This window comes from Mastacembelus armatus, chromosome 12, assembly GCF_900324485.2.
Source record: "Mastacembelus armatus chromosome 12, fMasArm1.2, whole genome shotgun sequence".
Classification (NCBI taxonomy): Eukaryota; Metazoa; Chordata; class Actinopteri; order Synbranchiformes; family Mastacembelidae; genus Mastacembelus; species Mastacembelus armatus.
The window spans coordinates 14,762,039-14,778,844 of record NC_046644.1 but is presented as its reverse complement, the minus strand read 5'-3'; the positions used below and the strand labels follow the sequence as shown (position 1 = coordinate 14,778,844).

General features: G+C 39.1%; 1 protein-coding gene across 1 annotated transcript; it reads left to right on the top strand.

The window, feature by feature from the left end:
- The first annotated feature begins 2,083 nt into the window (after nucleotides 1–2,083).
- prlra (prolactin receptor a) lies at nucleotides 2,084–16,329 on the top strand. The gene is made up of 9 exons (XM_026298184.2): nucleotides 2,084–2,271; nucleotides 8,577–8,658; nucleotides 9,918–10,050; nucleotides 12,119–12,288; nucleotides 13,403–13,569; nucleotides 13,663–13,804; nucleotides 14,073–14,169; nucleotides 14,572–14,641; nucleotides 14,771–16,329. Exons 2-9 carry the CDS (start codon nucleotides 8,595–8,597, stop codon nucleotides 15,827–15,829), a joined length of 1,902 nt encoding a protein of 633 aa, XP_026153969.1. The 5' UTR covers nucleotides 2,084–2,271; nucleotides 8,577–8,594; the 3' UTR covers nucleotides 15,830–16,329.
- The last annotated feature ends 477 nt before the right edge of the window (nucleotides 16,330–16,806 follow it).

Genomic DNA, 16,806 nt, shown 5'->3' with positions numbered 1-16,806 from the left:
GCAATAAATCTACGCTCACTTGAACATATCTATTGAGGACATCCATCAAGTGCGTCCTTGTTCAGATGTTCGCTGGCATTCACTATGGCTATGTACTTTTAAATCAACGTGAGGAGCAGATGGCCATATTATATAACATTATTGCTTTTAAGTAGAGCTGAAAAGGGGAGGACCAGAGATCCCAAGCCACCCTTAATACAAGGCCATCACTCACGCCTTTTCCATCAAGACTATAAACCGTTTATATTTCATTATTTACATAATTCAATCATAGATTTGATAGAAATAAAAACTGTATACAGGTATACACGTTTGGGAAAGGCTGCAGACCGAACAGACATAATGGTAGAGTATACAGACCTCGTTTACCTCTGAAGAACTCAATTGACTCTTTAAAGAAAGCTTCACTTGGTTTATTAATTTTCTGAATTTCTTCACATGATTGAATTTGAAGATTGTTTACATCTTAATACCAAGCACATGCTGCTGTCCATATTAATATGCATTTCCTCAGGCCCTGTCAAGAATGCATGTGTGTTTGTGTCTGTTAGATTTTTATAGGTGGGGCTTCCCAGAAAGGGAACACTGACGAAAAAGGAAGTTCAGTTTAGGAGACAATGATCGGATACAGAGGCAGATCCCTAAAGATCCCTTAAGGAACCTGTCTCTGTCTCCTACTCTGTCCCTTCATCTATCCGAGTTTCCTTGGAAACGATGTGCACTTCAAAATTCATTCACCTTTGTGAATTTCTAACTGAAATGTATGAGCTTTTGCAGCCCACATGTTGGGTATCTGCACCTTATGTTTTCCATATACCTTCATTTGTTGTTCATACAAAAATGTCAGAAAATGAAAAAGCACATCTTGTTTTGTCACAAGTAAAGGAAAAGAGCAGTTGTGAGCTGCTTTCTGCCCATTTAAACAGAGGTACACATATGGTCTTGCCACTAGGAACATCCTGTGCCCAGAGTTACATCCAGTTGTAAAAGCTGCCAAACATGGCAATAAGATTTGTGTTTCTCTATACCTGACTTTTTAACAAGAATATTAAAATGTGGAGAAAATAAGTGTAGGCTCTTCATTTTTACATGTCCACATCACACTGTTTAATTAGAGGTAAACACACATTAATTTATAAAATAATGAGTGTGTGAGAGGCTGAAGTACAGGGAGGCCAGGGGAGGGAGAGAGGGGGATGTATTGGGAGACCATACTATGTTGACAGTTCCCAGTAAGCAGAACCAGTGAAAGGATAAACAGTGTTTTAACAGAGCATAGCTTTCTGATTGGCAGGTGTTTTACAATGTTTGTTCATACGCAGAGTGAGTAAAAGTCATTAAGGTAGCAGAAAACAAGCACCGTGTGTTCTGAGATGCCACTTTTATTGTTTTGCAGAGAAAGCCAGGATCCCATAGGGTCTAATTTTATACTCAACAAGAATACAGCAAGAATAAAGTGTTTTGGTGTACTAGAAGGACATTTGTTTTCAAACTGTTGTAGCAGTGGTAGGGAATTTCACAACATTCTTGATAGTATAAGAGCTATAACAGGCTATATGTTTGTATTTGTGAAAGTAGGTAATGGATACCAGTCGTTTGATCTCTGTCTTCCTTACACACACACACACACACACACACATATATATATATATATATATGTGTGTGTATATATATATATATATATATATATATATATATATATATATGTGTGTGTGTGTGTGTGTGTGTGTGTGTGTGTAAGGAAGACAGAGATCAAACGACCAGTCCCTGACAAGCACACGAGGCTAGAGAAAGACATTGAAATGGAATAAGGTGTAATTTAAAGTAAATTGAGCGGACACAAACCAGATCTTGAATGACAATATTTAATGTTAAACAAGTTTGTAAAGCTTTTAATCCGCTAATTTGTTTCAGATTGTTACGAGTTTACATGCCTGAAAATGACTTTTGTTGGGTGTCAAACTCGTCTAGCAAGTCCGCCCGCAGTCTAAACCCAGGTTTCTGTCAACTTAGACCGTGGGCGGGGTGTGAGCAGAGGCTGGGCTCCTGTGTCCCGCCCTCCTCGGGATCATAGAGGCGATCAAACGGGATGATGCGATTTCTTTGCTGACTGGACGGCTGAGCTTCCCGGGTTGGGCAGAAACGCGTGTGTCTCCTGTCATCTCAGTGAACCAGTTACACCACTCGGTAAATTCGCTCTTCTAGGAGCGGCAGCGCAGCCACCACGGCCAAGGCGCGGAGGCAGAGACCCAGAACTCCTGTCAGCTGCTGGTAAGTCACAAATTCTCAGTGCAGATTGTATCTATAGGACCGGTCTGAATGAACCCAGAGGCAAGTTTCGTGGAGTTTGCATGTTGAGTCTAGTGGCAGATGATAGACTGTTCAACGGTCATGTTTGTACCAACAACATACCCTATTAAAACTGCACCTGGATGCATTTCACGTTGAACGTCACAGTTTGTGTTATGAAGTTCAGATCTGTCCATTATTGCTGCACGCTGTCTGAGGGCGCAGATAATATCAAACTGATTGATTGAGGACACTGCTGTTCTGCCAGCAATGTACTTTTTGCCTGTTGCTTGCATGTGTACACACATGTGGGTGTGGTGAAAGAGAAACTTGCTCCCCTGACAAAACAACATGGACAACACAGAAAGAAAATCAAAACACTTGGTTGATGCTTCATGGTGTAGTTAAAGACCTCACAGCAATCAATTTTAAATGAGTGATTAAAAACTTAGAGATGGACCTACAAAAGTGTGGCTAGTCCTTGGATGAAAATCTTTGAATGTGCCACAGTGTTTTCATATCATGTGACTCCATCAGTCAGTCAAGTGAGTTGGTCAAACTAGCGCTGTTCTATTGACAACACATAAAATTAATTTAGAGTGAAACACAAATAAATGTCAGCTGGGATGAAGAGTGACTGTAAACTACAAGACCAATTTATTCTGAGTCAGTTTATAAATGTATGTGTGTCTGGGTAATTTATGTAGGGAAGAACAGATGGAAAATAATTCTCTATTTGTTTTCCATGGGATGAAGACCTGGTTGAAAGACGACTAATTGGCAGACGTTACTTCCTTTGACGTTTGAGGTTGATGATAGTGGGGTGTCCGCAGTTTAATGGGATTTCCATGGTCATGATCTGCTCTTCCTCTGCATGTGCATTGGTCTTTAGTCTGGCTGGGGAGAGGTGAAAAAGGCCATTAGCCATTATAGCATCAAGCTGATCAACTCAATACTGTTAGACACCTACAGCTTACTGACTCTTTCCAGTGTTAGTCCTGCACTGACGCTTTATGTAGTGAGTACTGGACAGTGTATTGTAACCACAGCTATTATTATTAGTTATTATTATTATTAAATGCTTGCTTATCAATAACAACGAATCACATGCAAAGAGACAGTGCCAGTTTGAGATAAACAGTTTAATTAGTTCTGTAGTTCAGAAAGGCACTGGCTTTTAGTTACACCTGCTAAAAATGCAAACAACACTGTAATTTGAGTATTCCATGTTCATGTAAGACCCAAACCATATAATATGACTGACATGATATCATGTCTGTAATAGCATTGAGTGGAAATGAACCTGTTGGCTTTATTGGCATTATATTAGCATTTATAATGTAGTGGTTGGTGCTTTGGGGTTGCTGTGACACACATAGCAATTGGCACCATAATATGGTGACTCATGATAATAAATGCTCTTTGTAACCTTATGACTACTGCTGTTTTGTAAAGCAATTACCTGCTAATGTACTCTCTTCATTTTTTTAAAACTAACCAGCAAACGAAATATTCATTCTTTCCCTTCACCTCTTCACATGTACAGTCACAGCCCATCTATTTTACCCAGGGTTTCCATTTGATAAGGATAGACCAGATGGGATGTTATTACACCCGTCATCAGAAAAGCACATGCCTGCAGCTGCAATTAAATCCTGGTAGAGCCACCTACGTCAAATCCATGCAGCACGCCACAGCTGTGACGGAAGAAATCAGATGTTCATTTATTTCACCTTTAAAAACATGCAGTTATTGTTTCACCAGGCTAATGTGTCACTTGCACTACTGGAAGCCACTTTCCAAATCACATCTGTTTTGAAGGAATATTACTTCTGTCTTTTAAACACGTGAACTGTAGTAGCCTATAGTGCCCTACTATAAACACAGGTATCCTAGTTGTTTTCCTTATCTGACTATCCCATTTCTTAACTTCAATGCGGCTGAAGATCAGTGTGCTCATTATTACTACAGGTTGTGATGTCTGCTTCTTGGAGCCACTTTTTTATACTGCTCAAGCACTTCAAAAACACAAGAGAGCACAGGATACAGGTTTGCCATGAAAACAATGGAAGTACAATTTAAAGGCAACATATTCATAAGCAACAATGAAAATTTGCAGTTACTGTGTTGGGAAGACTGCTGAAATGGGCCACATGGTTTGTGTTCCAAAAGAACGCTCATTTTTTTTTAATGACGTTTTGTGGTTTGTGCTATAAATATTAATGCTCTCACGTGAGAAGTACTATGACAATTTTATTTTTCATCATACTCTTAGTATCTTAATGCAAAAGGATGTTTGTTTGTAAGTGCAACTATATTTGCATCCATGTATGTTTTTGTGTCACACTGTTTAGTTTGTGTGTATTTTAGTCCAACTTCTGCAGTTAGTATCTTGAACTTTGCCCATAAGGAGATATTACATTTTATGGAACAAAAGAAGGAAAATTATGTAACATGTAAGCAGACAGAATGGTGGATTAGTGATTAGCACTGTTGCCTCACAGCATGACGGTTTCTGGTTTGAAACCCAGCAGGGGCCTTTCTGTGTGTAGTTTGCATGTTCTCCCTGTGCTTGCGTGGGTTTTCTTCCAGGTACTCTGGTTTCCTCCCACAGTCCAAAAACATGTATGTCAGGTTGATTGGTGACTCTAAATTGGCCATAGGAGTGAGTGTGAGTGTGTGAGGTTGTTTGTCTCTATGTGGCCCTGTGATGGACTGGTGACCTGTCCAGGGTGTACCCCTGCCTTTCACCCAGAGAGAGCTGGTATAGGCTCCAGCAGATCCCTGGGACATTAAATAGGAATAAGCAGGTATAGATAAAAGATGGATGTAAACTAGGATTTTATATTGTTGTCATTCTACTAATAGCTAGTGTCAGTGTAGAGTTTATAAGTGTACAAATATTAGTTTAAATTGTTTATGTTGCTGAGTGTGTAAAATTTAAAATCTTCACTAGCCTTCTCTAGAATTTATCCTGTTCATTGCTTTCCACGACATGAATATATTAAACAGAAAAAAACAACAAAGTGCTACAAGTACAATTAAATAATTAAATGTTTGTCCAGAAGGTGGCATTAGATTTTTGGGTCATTAAAATCAATTGTTTATCTCTTTGCACCACTTTCATTTCCATGAAATTTACCCAGAAACTTTAACTATTGAGTCTTGTTTTTAGCTGCTGCCCTTGACTAATGATGTAAGAAAGAAAATTGTTCCAAGAAAGACGTTGGTGGTTGTGATCAAACCGGTTTTTTTACAGTGCTAGGAAGTGTTTGGTGTGTTCCAGTCTGATCAGGAGTAAAGGTCAAGGTTTTGATATGAAAGCAGTTTAAGTGATCCCTGGTATCTGTTTTACATAGTTCTTTTCCCAAACTGGACACAGACTCATGGCCAGATTAACAAATTGTAATGTGACTATATTTTCTGATAAGAGGACACATTAATAACTGTTACTTGTGTAACTGAACACTGAGCCACAGTCCTCACGTTTTTTTGTTTAGTTTAGTTTTTTGTTCATATAGCGAAGCTTTCAAACATAATACATGCTACAATAGAGCATTTATGGAAAGGGAGTTACTACCTTACTACCTTTAAATCTAGTATGATTTAGTACGTAAACAGTCCAATTAGCTTATGTTGTTTGTGCTGCATGTAAAAATAGGTTAATATAAACCTGAAATACATGACTCTGCAGTAAATCATTGAGGATATAATGTGTACTTTGTGCACTTGTTCTCTTTAATGTTCCAGAAGAGAGAATCAGATTCTTAGAAATGGGACTGCCGTAGCTCCATTGCTGTGGTGCTCAGCTGTGTCGGTCAGCAGACTTGAAAATGCTGTGACCCTGTATGAGAAAGAAACATTCCTTATTAATCACCTTTGCAGAGGTGGGTTGTTGTACAACCGTGCTCGAGGGGATCATCTTGCTTCACTGCTTATATTTTACCTCAACATGTCATTTGACACGTCCTTTCCTCCGCTTTTGAAACTGAGATGCTACTGACGAACCCAAATCGTAAATGATTCATATTCACTTGTCTGAGTTTTGCTGACCTGACAGACTCATTTATGATTTTTTTTTATATATTTACATTGCCCTTATAATAATGCTGTTCTTTATTCATCTCAAAGCAGAACAGCCACTCCTCATTTTTAAGAGCCTGAGAAGTATGACTTTAGTGACTTCAATTGTAGTTACTTATTTATAGATCATGCAGAAGCCCTTGTGGGGTTTATTCACATGTTGTAAAGTATGCACTCGATTTTAAGACATGACACATATTGACAAAGTTACTTTTATGTTGGTTGTTTGTATATAAATTTCTCAAGTCTGTACCTGCAGTGTGAACCATGCCTTCATAAGGTCATCAAATTGAACTTATGTACAACTGTCAAGAAGTAGGCAACCAAGTGAGCAGCTGAAAGTATGCTTGTTTCTATAATGACCACAAATATGAAGGGATGATAGTGTAATTAACAAATCAAAGATGGGCGCTTCAGAGATCAAGGTGCGAAAACAAATCCAAAACAGAAAATGTACCCATGCTGAGAAGTTATATAGCATAGTTTGAATATAACATTTAGACCATTATTATCTGTGATGGAAGAGCTCCGCACCATTTGCCAGCACTTTCCAGCCAGCTTAGCAGCTTATACAGTTTGGGCTACTGGTTACGTAAGAAGGCTATATGCAGCAGGAGGCTAATCCAGTGCCTTGACCTTAATGCCAATTATCAGATCATGGTGACGTTACTGAAATAAGGACCAGTCACTTTTTAAAAGTTTTTATGACAATGTAACAGCCTTAAAAAAGAACTGTCTGTGTGGTTTTGTAAAGCTTTGCTGTTCTAATCATTATGTGGCGTGCCACTCCTATGACTATTACATTGTAAGTTAAGCTTAAGTTAGTATACCAGTAGACATGATATGACAACACATGTCAGCCAGTCTTGCAACATTTTGTTAATGTAAAATTTACCTGCAGGCCTAGATCATCTTGAGAACTATATGTAGTGTCAAGTCAACAAGACACATCCATCCATCCATCCATTTTCTATACCTGCTTATACCTTAACCAGGGTCACAGGGATCTGCTGGAGCCTATCCCAGCTCTCTTTCGGGTGGAAGGCAGGGGTACACCCCGAACAGGTCACCAGTAACAAGACACATTCTTGTTGAAATTTTTAGAAATACCACAGTCAATCCTCAGCTCCATTGTAGCACCCCTATGTTTTCACGCACACTCAGTGTATTAAGTGTGCATTAAAAAAGAACACACATGCCAAACTGTTGGGATGGAGGCAGCACACAGGTGTGGGTGGGATGTATGCACTAGAAACACTTCAAATCAGAACATTAATATTTTAAAAACAAACTGAAAACTTTCCCTACAAGCTTTAAATGTTTCAAGGGAATATTGTCTAACTAGTTTTAAAAAAAATCAATACTTGTTATTGTTTTTAAATGCAGGTTATATTCAGTTTCTAAGTAGTGCCACCAGGCTTTTTTGCAGCACATCACACATGCAAATAAGAAACAAAGGTCTCTGTTCAGGATGTCAAATCAGAGATAAAGTGTTATGCTGAGTAATAGCTTAAACATCTGTACATGGCTATGGAAATGCAGATTTACAAGTCATGTGAATGAGAGACTGGCTGGTCATCCACGAGGCAAAAGCCTGAAGTCAGGTTATGCAATCAGTTACGCTGCATGTGCCAGCTGGTAGAGGTAGTCAGTAACGAGGATGATTTTTTTCATCCTTAGTGAAGCAGCATTCATTTTCTGTAAAAGAATTTTTTTCTTTCTCACTGCTCTGTATTCAGGTTTTATAGTTATGCCTGTTTAGGACATATGTTTTCTGTTTTCTGTAAAATAGTTTTTTTTCTTCTATTCTTCACTGCTGAAATATTTTGTCAGCATAAACTGCTGTTTGTCTGCAACAGTAAAGTATCCAATATTTCATCATATTATTTGTCATTTTAACTGTTTACCTGGGGATGACATCCTTTTATGTTGTCTCTTCCTCATTATGTCTCCGGGGGCTTTAAATTAATCTTGTTATTGTGTCTATGACGTCCCTTTCAAACAGCCCGTGTGAAAAGAAGAAAACATCTCAGCCACAAGAGTTTTCCTTTTTCATCCAAACATGTTGTGACTCAATACAAAACGTGCAGTTCTGCTGTTATGAACAGCATTAAACTTCGTGGGTCATGTGATTTGTCAAAAGCACAGGTCAGACATTTCCCCCATCCTCACCTTTCTTTATTTGTTTTGTTTTCTTATAACAGCCAGGCCATTGTGGTGCCATGATGAAGAAAGTGGTGGAGGCTGTCCTGCTGCTGTTCTTCACAGTGCACGCAAAGGGAATTCGTAAGTGTTTGGATGTAGCCAGCCTTGAAAGTCTCAGTTGCTTCTACAGTTTCTGGCATTGAGCTAAGACATCTGAGAAGTGCCTGGTAGTTGATAAGTTACTGACAGAAAACAGGAGCCAATGCAGCATAATTAATAGATTATAAGTAACAGTGTTATGAATATATTTATGGTATATTACACATCATTCAGAATTAATATTTCATTTTATTGCAACTGGGCAAGAAAATACTGTGGTTAGCATTCTACAATTGTTAGTAAAAGTAAGTGCAGAATGAACAAAGTATTTAACAAATACCACACAGTCCACTGGTTACATCATTCAAACATTTACAGTGTAAGCTGGGAAAAGCATGTGATGTCAGGAGGTAGCAAACCAGGAGTTCTATTAATGAAATGAAAATTGTTGATTTTCATAAAGGGTTACAAAGTAATAATGAAATTGAATTCAATTGGAGACAATTCAGTACTGTGGCTTCCCAGCTGACTCCAAAGGCCCAATGCAGCATGCTCAATGAGAAAAAAAAAGAAAGAATTAGAGAATAACAGGTTTAAAGTAATAATCAGGGCTAGTTTTTCTCTCTCTTCATGGGTCTACCATATGCAAAGCATGGAGCATGGTGTCCATGATAGGACACAAGGGATTAAGTCACTACTTTGCTGCCACTGGACTGGACAACTGAAATCCCAAGGTTAATTCCCAAGGTTATCCAGGTATCTTACAGGATAGTGTCAAGGTGGGTGTGCATCAGTGGAAAATCAGTAGAAGTCTGGTGATGCAGCAGGACAATTGATCTAAACAAGTACAACTGTCACAGAAGGGCTTTGGAGAAAATCTGCTTTTTGTAAAGGCCCAGCCAGAACACAGTCCTTCACTCAATAGAGATAATGTGGAATGTCCTGTAGAAAGCTGCTTACAGGCGACCATGAGACTATGGCTGAGAAGAAGTTGTTCTATGGGTTAGACTGGTCCAGAATTCCTCTAGATCTTCAGCTTCAGGAAGCACTTGTTTGGAAAGTGCATGTAATTGTTGCAGATATTAACTCGAAGGTTTTACTTAAATTTTCCACCAGCACTGTGAATGTTTAATGGGTGTGGTCAGTATTGACACAAACAGTTGTAAGTCTTATCAGCTTAAACACATTGTGTTTGTCTGCAGTTCAGGTCACAATTTATGGACAATTAATGCAGAAAACTGGGTCATTCCATTATGTTGTGTTTGCTTTCATTTAATCTATTTACATGTTCCTGTCTTTAGGCTACAGCCTGCCAGGGAAGCCCACACTGACCAGTTGTCGTTCTCCTGAAAAGGAGACTTTCACCTGCTGGTGGGAGCCAGGCTCTGATGGGGGGCTGCCCACTACCTACGCCCTGTACTATCGCAAAGAAAGGTGAGTGGCTCCCAGATTCATGCAGCAACACATTCACTTCATTTTGTTTAACTTTAGGTTTTCTCTAACTTTACTGGTGGGTGCACACACTAAGAATCAGTGACATGGATGGATTGTTGGTCAACAGGCAGAAGGGCTGGTATAAGGTGTCCAGACTGAATAGTTTTATATATGAGCAGGGATGAAGATATCTCATCAGCAGTACATGTCAGAGGAATAGCAGCACTATGTTCGTGTTGATATGTTCAGCACAGTTGTTTGTGAGCAGCCTGCCTGGCACTGCGCAGCACTGAGGGCAACACACAGGTCTAAGGAGGTAAAGACTGCAGAGAGCTTTGGGGTTCCGGCTGTGCCCAGTAGCTGCAAATTTTAAAACTGTGTAAGAATCAGGTGAGTGACTGAAACATTTTTGTTCACCTGCAAATTTTTAATTTTAACAAGGTTGCACACAGTCAAGGAAGCTGGTGTAAATTAAGATGTACATTAAGTGGAATGAAGGCTGAAAACAAAAAGGAAGGTCAAAGTTAGTTCTGTAAAGGTATCATTTGACGTTTTGGGAAATTAATTTTTTTTGCCAGGAGTTAGATAAGAAGATTAATACTGCTCTCATGTTTAAAGGCTGTTAATATGCGACATCTGTACATATAGGTGCACAGGTCATGAAATCAAAGTGGGGCTTTGTGTTTGAATCACACAGATCTGTCATCTCTCTTTGGAGTGATTATTTTAATCCTGTCTATTGGAGCTTTACATAAATGATTATTTATCATTTATTAAATGGAATGTTTTTCTTTAGTCACCATAGTTACAGTTTTTGTGAAGAATGTCTGCTATTCTCCAGAGTCATAGCTAAAAGAGCCAGTAATACTCTCCAAACTCTGGAGAGTTTTTATTCCAAGTGATCAGTCTCCCTGTGTACATAATATGTTTTTTACTGCAATGATAAAATAGAATTTCACTAAGATTCTCACTTATGCTTATTCCTTCTGTTTCCATAGTGTTTTCTTTAAAGTTAGCTGAGCTCTCTTTTTTAATCTCTTTGTATTAAGTGTGAAACAGTGAGTCGGCAGCTGCTCTTTATTTTTCCTTTGCTTTTCTCTGTCTTGTTATTAGAATTTGCTTTCTAAAAGTGTTTACAGCATGCAGCATTTTTTCAAAGTTGATTATTATGGTACAGTACTAGTGTCAGTACAGTTTATGGAACTTCATTGGTGTCCATGAAAAGCCAGAAATCAAAGGCCTTTCTGTCTGGTGAGCAGCAGATTTGTCTTAAGTCCAAGGAGTAAAATGATGCCATTGTTTTCCAAAACACATAAATATAGCTTGCAGATACATGATGGTGCCTTAACATCATTCTTTTTGGATGCTATAGACATTGCTATTATATTTGTTACAAGTGTAGTCATCGGCTGCTTCCTTGCACTTCACAGCAAGGAGGTTAACCGCTGACTGAGTGTAATGTATGCAGAAGCTCGCACAATCTCTCCAAGCTCTACCCCCTGCTGAACAGTTCCTCTGATTAATCAGGCCTGGATTCTGCTATAGCAACAACAACCTGATTTCTTAACATAAACATTTCTTGTTGTGCTCATTAATATGCCCAGGTATACTGGGAATTGAACCCAAGTGTCTGTGGCAGTGACCAAGTGCTCATACACAAAACATCTGTTCAGTGTCTTCTTGCAATCAAAATACTACAACCCCAACAATTTACAAGGCTCAGGCATAAAGTTAGTACAGGTAACAAAAAGTCTCAATGAGAATGTAGGAAATAGAAAATAATAGCATAGAACCTTTTCTTCCATTTCTCTTTGCAATTAAGAAAAACATGGGTTCTATTTACCTTGCAATTACCCATTCATCCTGTCTGCTTGTCTCATCTGGTCCCACACACACACACACACACACACACACACACACACACACACACACATATACGGAAAATTTTAGCAGCTTAGCTTAGCAGCTTAAGGAATGCATGCTACTCTTTGGGAATGCACCAATACAATACAGTACTGTACAAATAACACCCCTGTGATTATGTGCTGTTTCCCTGCCCCTGTTGCAGCTCTGAGACAGTGCATGAGTGTCCCGACTACCACACAGCCGGGGAGAATTCCTGCTTCTTCAACAAGAATGACACATCCATCTGGGTCAACTACAACATCACTGTGGTAGCCACTAACGCACTGGGCAGCACCTTCTCCGACCCTGTGGATATAGATGTGGTGTACATTGGTGAGGGAATTTGTGCTACTTTTTGTGTGTATGTGAGTGGGGGGTGGGTGGAATGTAGTTGTTCACATGGTTTAGTGTAATGGTCGAGACATAATTCCCTAATGAGGATTTTAAAAAACTGTATTTTAAGATACATACACACACACACACACACACACTCACACACACACACAGCTGCTCACTGGCTCTCAAGTGCTCTTTGAGCATACAAACCCTCCTTCCATTTAAAAATAGTGAAATAAAACACTTTCTCAGCTTTCTGACTGAACAAAACATAAATAACATTAAAAAGATTTGAAGGATAATTTGATGATATCCCAACACAGGTTATTCCTCGATGCTGTAGACCAGTTACTGTCCAAAAACACATAAATCTGCCACAGGGTTGCACATTGTTCCATCATTATGATCAACATGGATGATGGAGTTTACTTTGAGTCAATCCAGAAATACTTACTAGAACTCCAAACGCATATTAATCCGTGGCTAAAAATAGTCCCAGACAAATGCCTTATTTTTTCTCTTTGTGTGCTTAAAGTGCCCAGCTGTTTTGTATTTAGCATCATGACAGGATCAGGCTAATTCCATATCTCATACAATGCACGAGAATTGAATGAGTAGATTTGCTGAGCACTTACACTTAATCAGATCTAGTCTTTATCTAGTCTTTATTCTTTTTAATTAATTAAAAGGAATGCATTCACCTTACTCTTGAAGCTGCTTATCTAAACGTACCTTTCCCTTTGTCTCTAATAGCAGTGCAATGCACTGAGGTGATTTGTTTATCAGGTCTCAGCAATAAATAATTCTTTGTCTCACTACATAATTGTTAACTATGTATCTCTAAGAAGATAACGTCATGTCTAAACATTAACATTTATCTCAATCACTTTGACACACACTTGTTAACAAATATTTAGAAGGTCACTCCTGCAATGACGGTGGTCATCAGCTGGAGGTAGAATCACACTTCTGTTTATCAAGAACACTGGAGATTCCAGCTGTAGTGGTTTAGCCTGATGCATAACACAGTCACAGTTGTATTCTGTTGTGTTTCCCCTTCCCCTCAACATACACATCCTCTGTCATTCACATTTTCTGTTTCTCTCCCCAGTCAAACCTAATCCACCAGAGAAGGTGACAGTGACTGTAATGGAGAACACGGGCTGGCCCTTCCTTCGGGTGTCATGGGAACCACCACATAAGGCTGACACCCGATCTGGTTGGATTACTCTGATCTACGAGCTTCGTGTAAAGTTGGAGGGAGAAGATGAATGGGAGGTATGTAGTTCATAAAATATTTGCCTTATACCTGTTTGTTGACAATTTAGAGGGCTGACTGAACAGTGTCATTCATGTTTTGTAATGTTCCAGATGCACCTTGCAGGCCAGCAGAAGATGTTTAACATTTTCAGCCTGCGGTCAGGTGGTACATACCTCGTTCAGGTGCGCTGTAAGCCTGATCATGGCTTCTGGAGTGAATGGAGTTCCACTTCATACACCAAAGTTCCTGACTGTAAGACATCTACAAACAATTATCTAATGTACACTACACTACATACAGATTTTATATAAGACAGGATATGTTTATTAAAGGCGTGGCAAATCTCTTTGCTTTCTTGCCAAGCCTTAGATGAGAACACTGATGGCATTTTGAATGTTTCAGTACATCCAAATAGTTACACCCAACAGTCATTTAGCTTCGCCCTCTATTTAATATAAAATATCTCATTTGTTTGATCATTTCAAAACAACATTGGAGAAAATTGTATGTTGTGTTACAGATTTCCATCGAGAAAAGTCAGTGTGGATCCTCATTGCGGTCTTCTCTGCCTTCATCTTTCTCATCGTCGCATGGTTGCTGCACATTAACAGCCACAGGTAAAAGCATGAATTATGAATTCCTTATAATAATTATTTTGCCAAATGTTGACTTGACTTATTTGAATTACCAAATCAATTAATTATTATGTGTCATGTTATTTGCTACAGAGAACCACAACTGCTGTATATTTAGACTCTTTATTTTTAATATCACAGCTTCAGTATTCAATTATCCTAACATATCAGACTTAAAATCTATTTTCCTTATAATCATGGCTCGGGTAACCGTTTATCCCAAAATAAAAACATACCCCTTATTGTAGCTCATTCTATTATTCAGAGACAAGAATTTTTATTGGTATATAGTGATATTGAGTTTAATTATCATTCCATATTTATTGATTTTTATTTGCTGCTCACAAGCCCTCACATTAATCAGTTTATTTTTCTGTGTTGAAGTCTGAAGCATTGTCTCCTGCCACCAGTCCCTGGTCCTAAAATCAAAGGATTTGATAAGCAACTTCTTAAGGTATAGCAACACCATATTAAATAATGTTTTAATGTGCAAAATAACTGTCTTGATTCGCTACATGTAGTTCTAATTGAAGCTTGTATGACTATATTTCTGTCACTGAGCAGTTGTCTGTTTTGTGTGTAGAATGGAAAGACTGAGGAGATCTTCAGTACACTAGTGGCATCTGATTTTCCCCCAACCGTATTATCCAACTATGAGGACTTGCTGGTTGAGTACCTAGAAGTGTATGTCCCTGAGGAGCAGGAGTTGATGATGGAAGAAAGCAAGCATCTACATGACAGTCGTCTCAAATCTGAGGCCTCCACATCTGACAATGACTCTGGACGGGGCAGCTGCGATAGCCACACTCTGCTGATGGATAAAAGTGGAGAGGCAAAAGAAGAAAAGAGGCTAACAGATCAGGAAGGCAATGGAACAGGGACAGAGGAACAGAGGCATCAGAAGGACTGGGAGGAGAAAGCGTCCTATGATTGTGAAGACGTGGTTAGCCCTGACATGTCAGGTAGTAGGATAAAGACCTGGCCTTCTGTGTTTTCTCCACTGACTAAAGCCCCAGACTTAGGCCCAATGAACCAACTGAAGTCACTTGAGATGGCCAAACAGCACTGCCTCTCTGACAGCCAGCTCATTCCAGGCTTCAGATCCTCCTATTTTGTGCAGCCTGTCCACAGCTCCACAGAGGCAAGTTATTGGGAGTGCTGCTTCAGTAACAAGCAACCACATCCACTACATCACATGCAACTGGAGGCTCACAGCAATGTGAACATCTCCAGCTCTGACTGCAACCAAGCACCTGTTGGTCTCCAGTCGCCCACCCTCCAACCCACTGAGTATGTCGAAGTCAAACGGGTCAATGAGGAGGATATGGTGCTTCTTCAGCCTGTTGTGGTAGACAATGGCCAGGGCGAAGACTGCCCCCCAGTGCGCCAGGGGGGGAACTACAGCAAGGTAAAGGGGGTAGACAGGAACAACATGCTGCTACTACAGGCAGAAATGAGAGATGTGGTAGATAGGTGCCCTTGTGAGGACCAGGAGATGGATGGAGCAACAGAGAGCCCCTACACATCATCCATCATTACCAGTACACATAAGCCTACAGCCTGCATTCACACTGCCATGCCGGCCCAGGCAGCAAGTGGTTATGTTGACACTGCCACCATGTTCACACTGCCTACTTATTAGGTATGTTGGACATTAAATGACCTGTTTCAGGCCAGGACAGAGACAAAAAACAAAAACACACTGGATAACCTCCAATACATGCTCTGTATGTGTGTGTGTGTGTGTGTGTATGTATGTGTCTGTATATATGTACATACAGAGTGAGAGAGAAAGAGAGAGTGATTTTGTGTCAAAAAAATAAAAACAAAAAGTGGAATGTATTACTCTGTCATTCAGAGTATTTTGTGTATATACATTTATCACTGCTTTCATTGATTAAGTGATAAATTAAAAAGCGTTACTCGTACAAAGATGTAGTATTTGGGTGGGAAATTACCATCACAATACTTGTACAACACCAACCATAAGTGACTCCGTCTCTGTTGTTTGACAGCCATGAATTACTGTTATACCTTTTTTTGCATGCATGCATACCTGTGTATAGCTTTATAAGCAGTAAACGACTGCTCTTTTTGGACAGCTTGTAAAAATTCTTGTAATAAATTTACAACATACAGTAATTATATGTTTTTTTGTTTGTTTTTTTAATTAAAGTGGCATAATAATGCAGTGGTGGATATGACATTGAGATCTTTAGCTAAAGTAAAATCATTAATATGAGACCATAAAATACTCTACTACAGTTAGGTCCCACAGTCACAATTTAACTGAAGTCGATCTATAAAGATAATAGCTGCAAAATGAGTATCAAAAGACATTCAGTTTATTACTCTTGGTTGTTATGTTTGCAGAAGTTGAATGCAACCACTTAGGCTGATTGCTCACTACAGTTTTTTTGTGATTCCTTTTAAAATGATTTTATATGGGACGTTCATTCTTGATTAATCTGTTGGTTATTCGTGTTTTCTTTCACAGACAACTAGGAAATTAAGAGATATGAGAGAGGAGTTGATACTATAGTTATTTATTTTTTTTTTTTTTGCTTAAAAAAGAACAATCATTTATGAGAACTGGAGAGCCAATACAAAAAGATTACA

Bases quoted from the DNA above. Each gene is read 5' to 3' on its own strand.
- prlra (XM_026298184.2), top strand. From the start codon at position 8,595: ATGATGAAGAAAGTGGTGGAGGCTGTCCTGCTGCTGTTCTTCACAGTG. The intron at 10,051-12,118 runs GTGAGTGGCTCC...CCCCTGTTGCAG, and splicing joins CTGTACTATCGCAAAGAAAG to CTCTGAGACAGTGCATGAGT. The intron at 13,570-13,662 runs GTATGTAGTTCA...GTAATGTTCCAG, and splicing joins AGGGAGAAGATGAATGGGAG to ATGCACCTTGCAGGCCAGCA.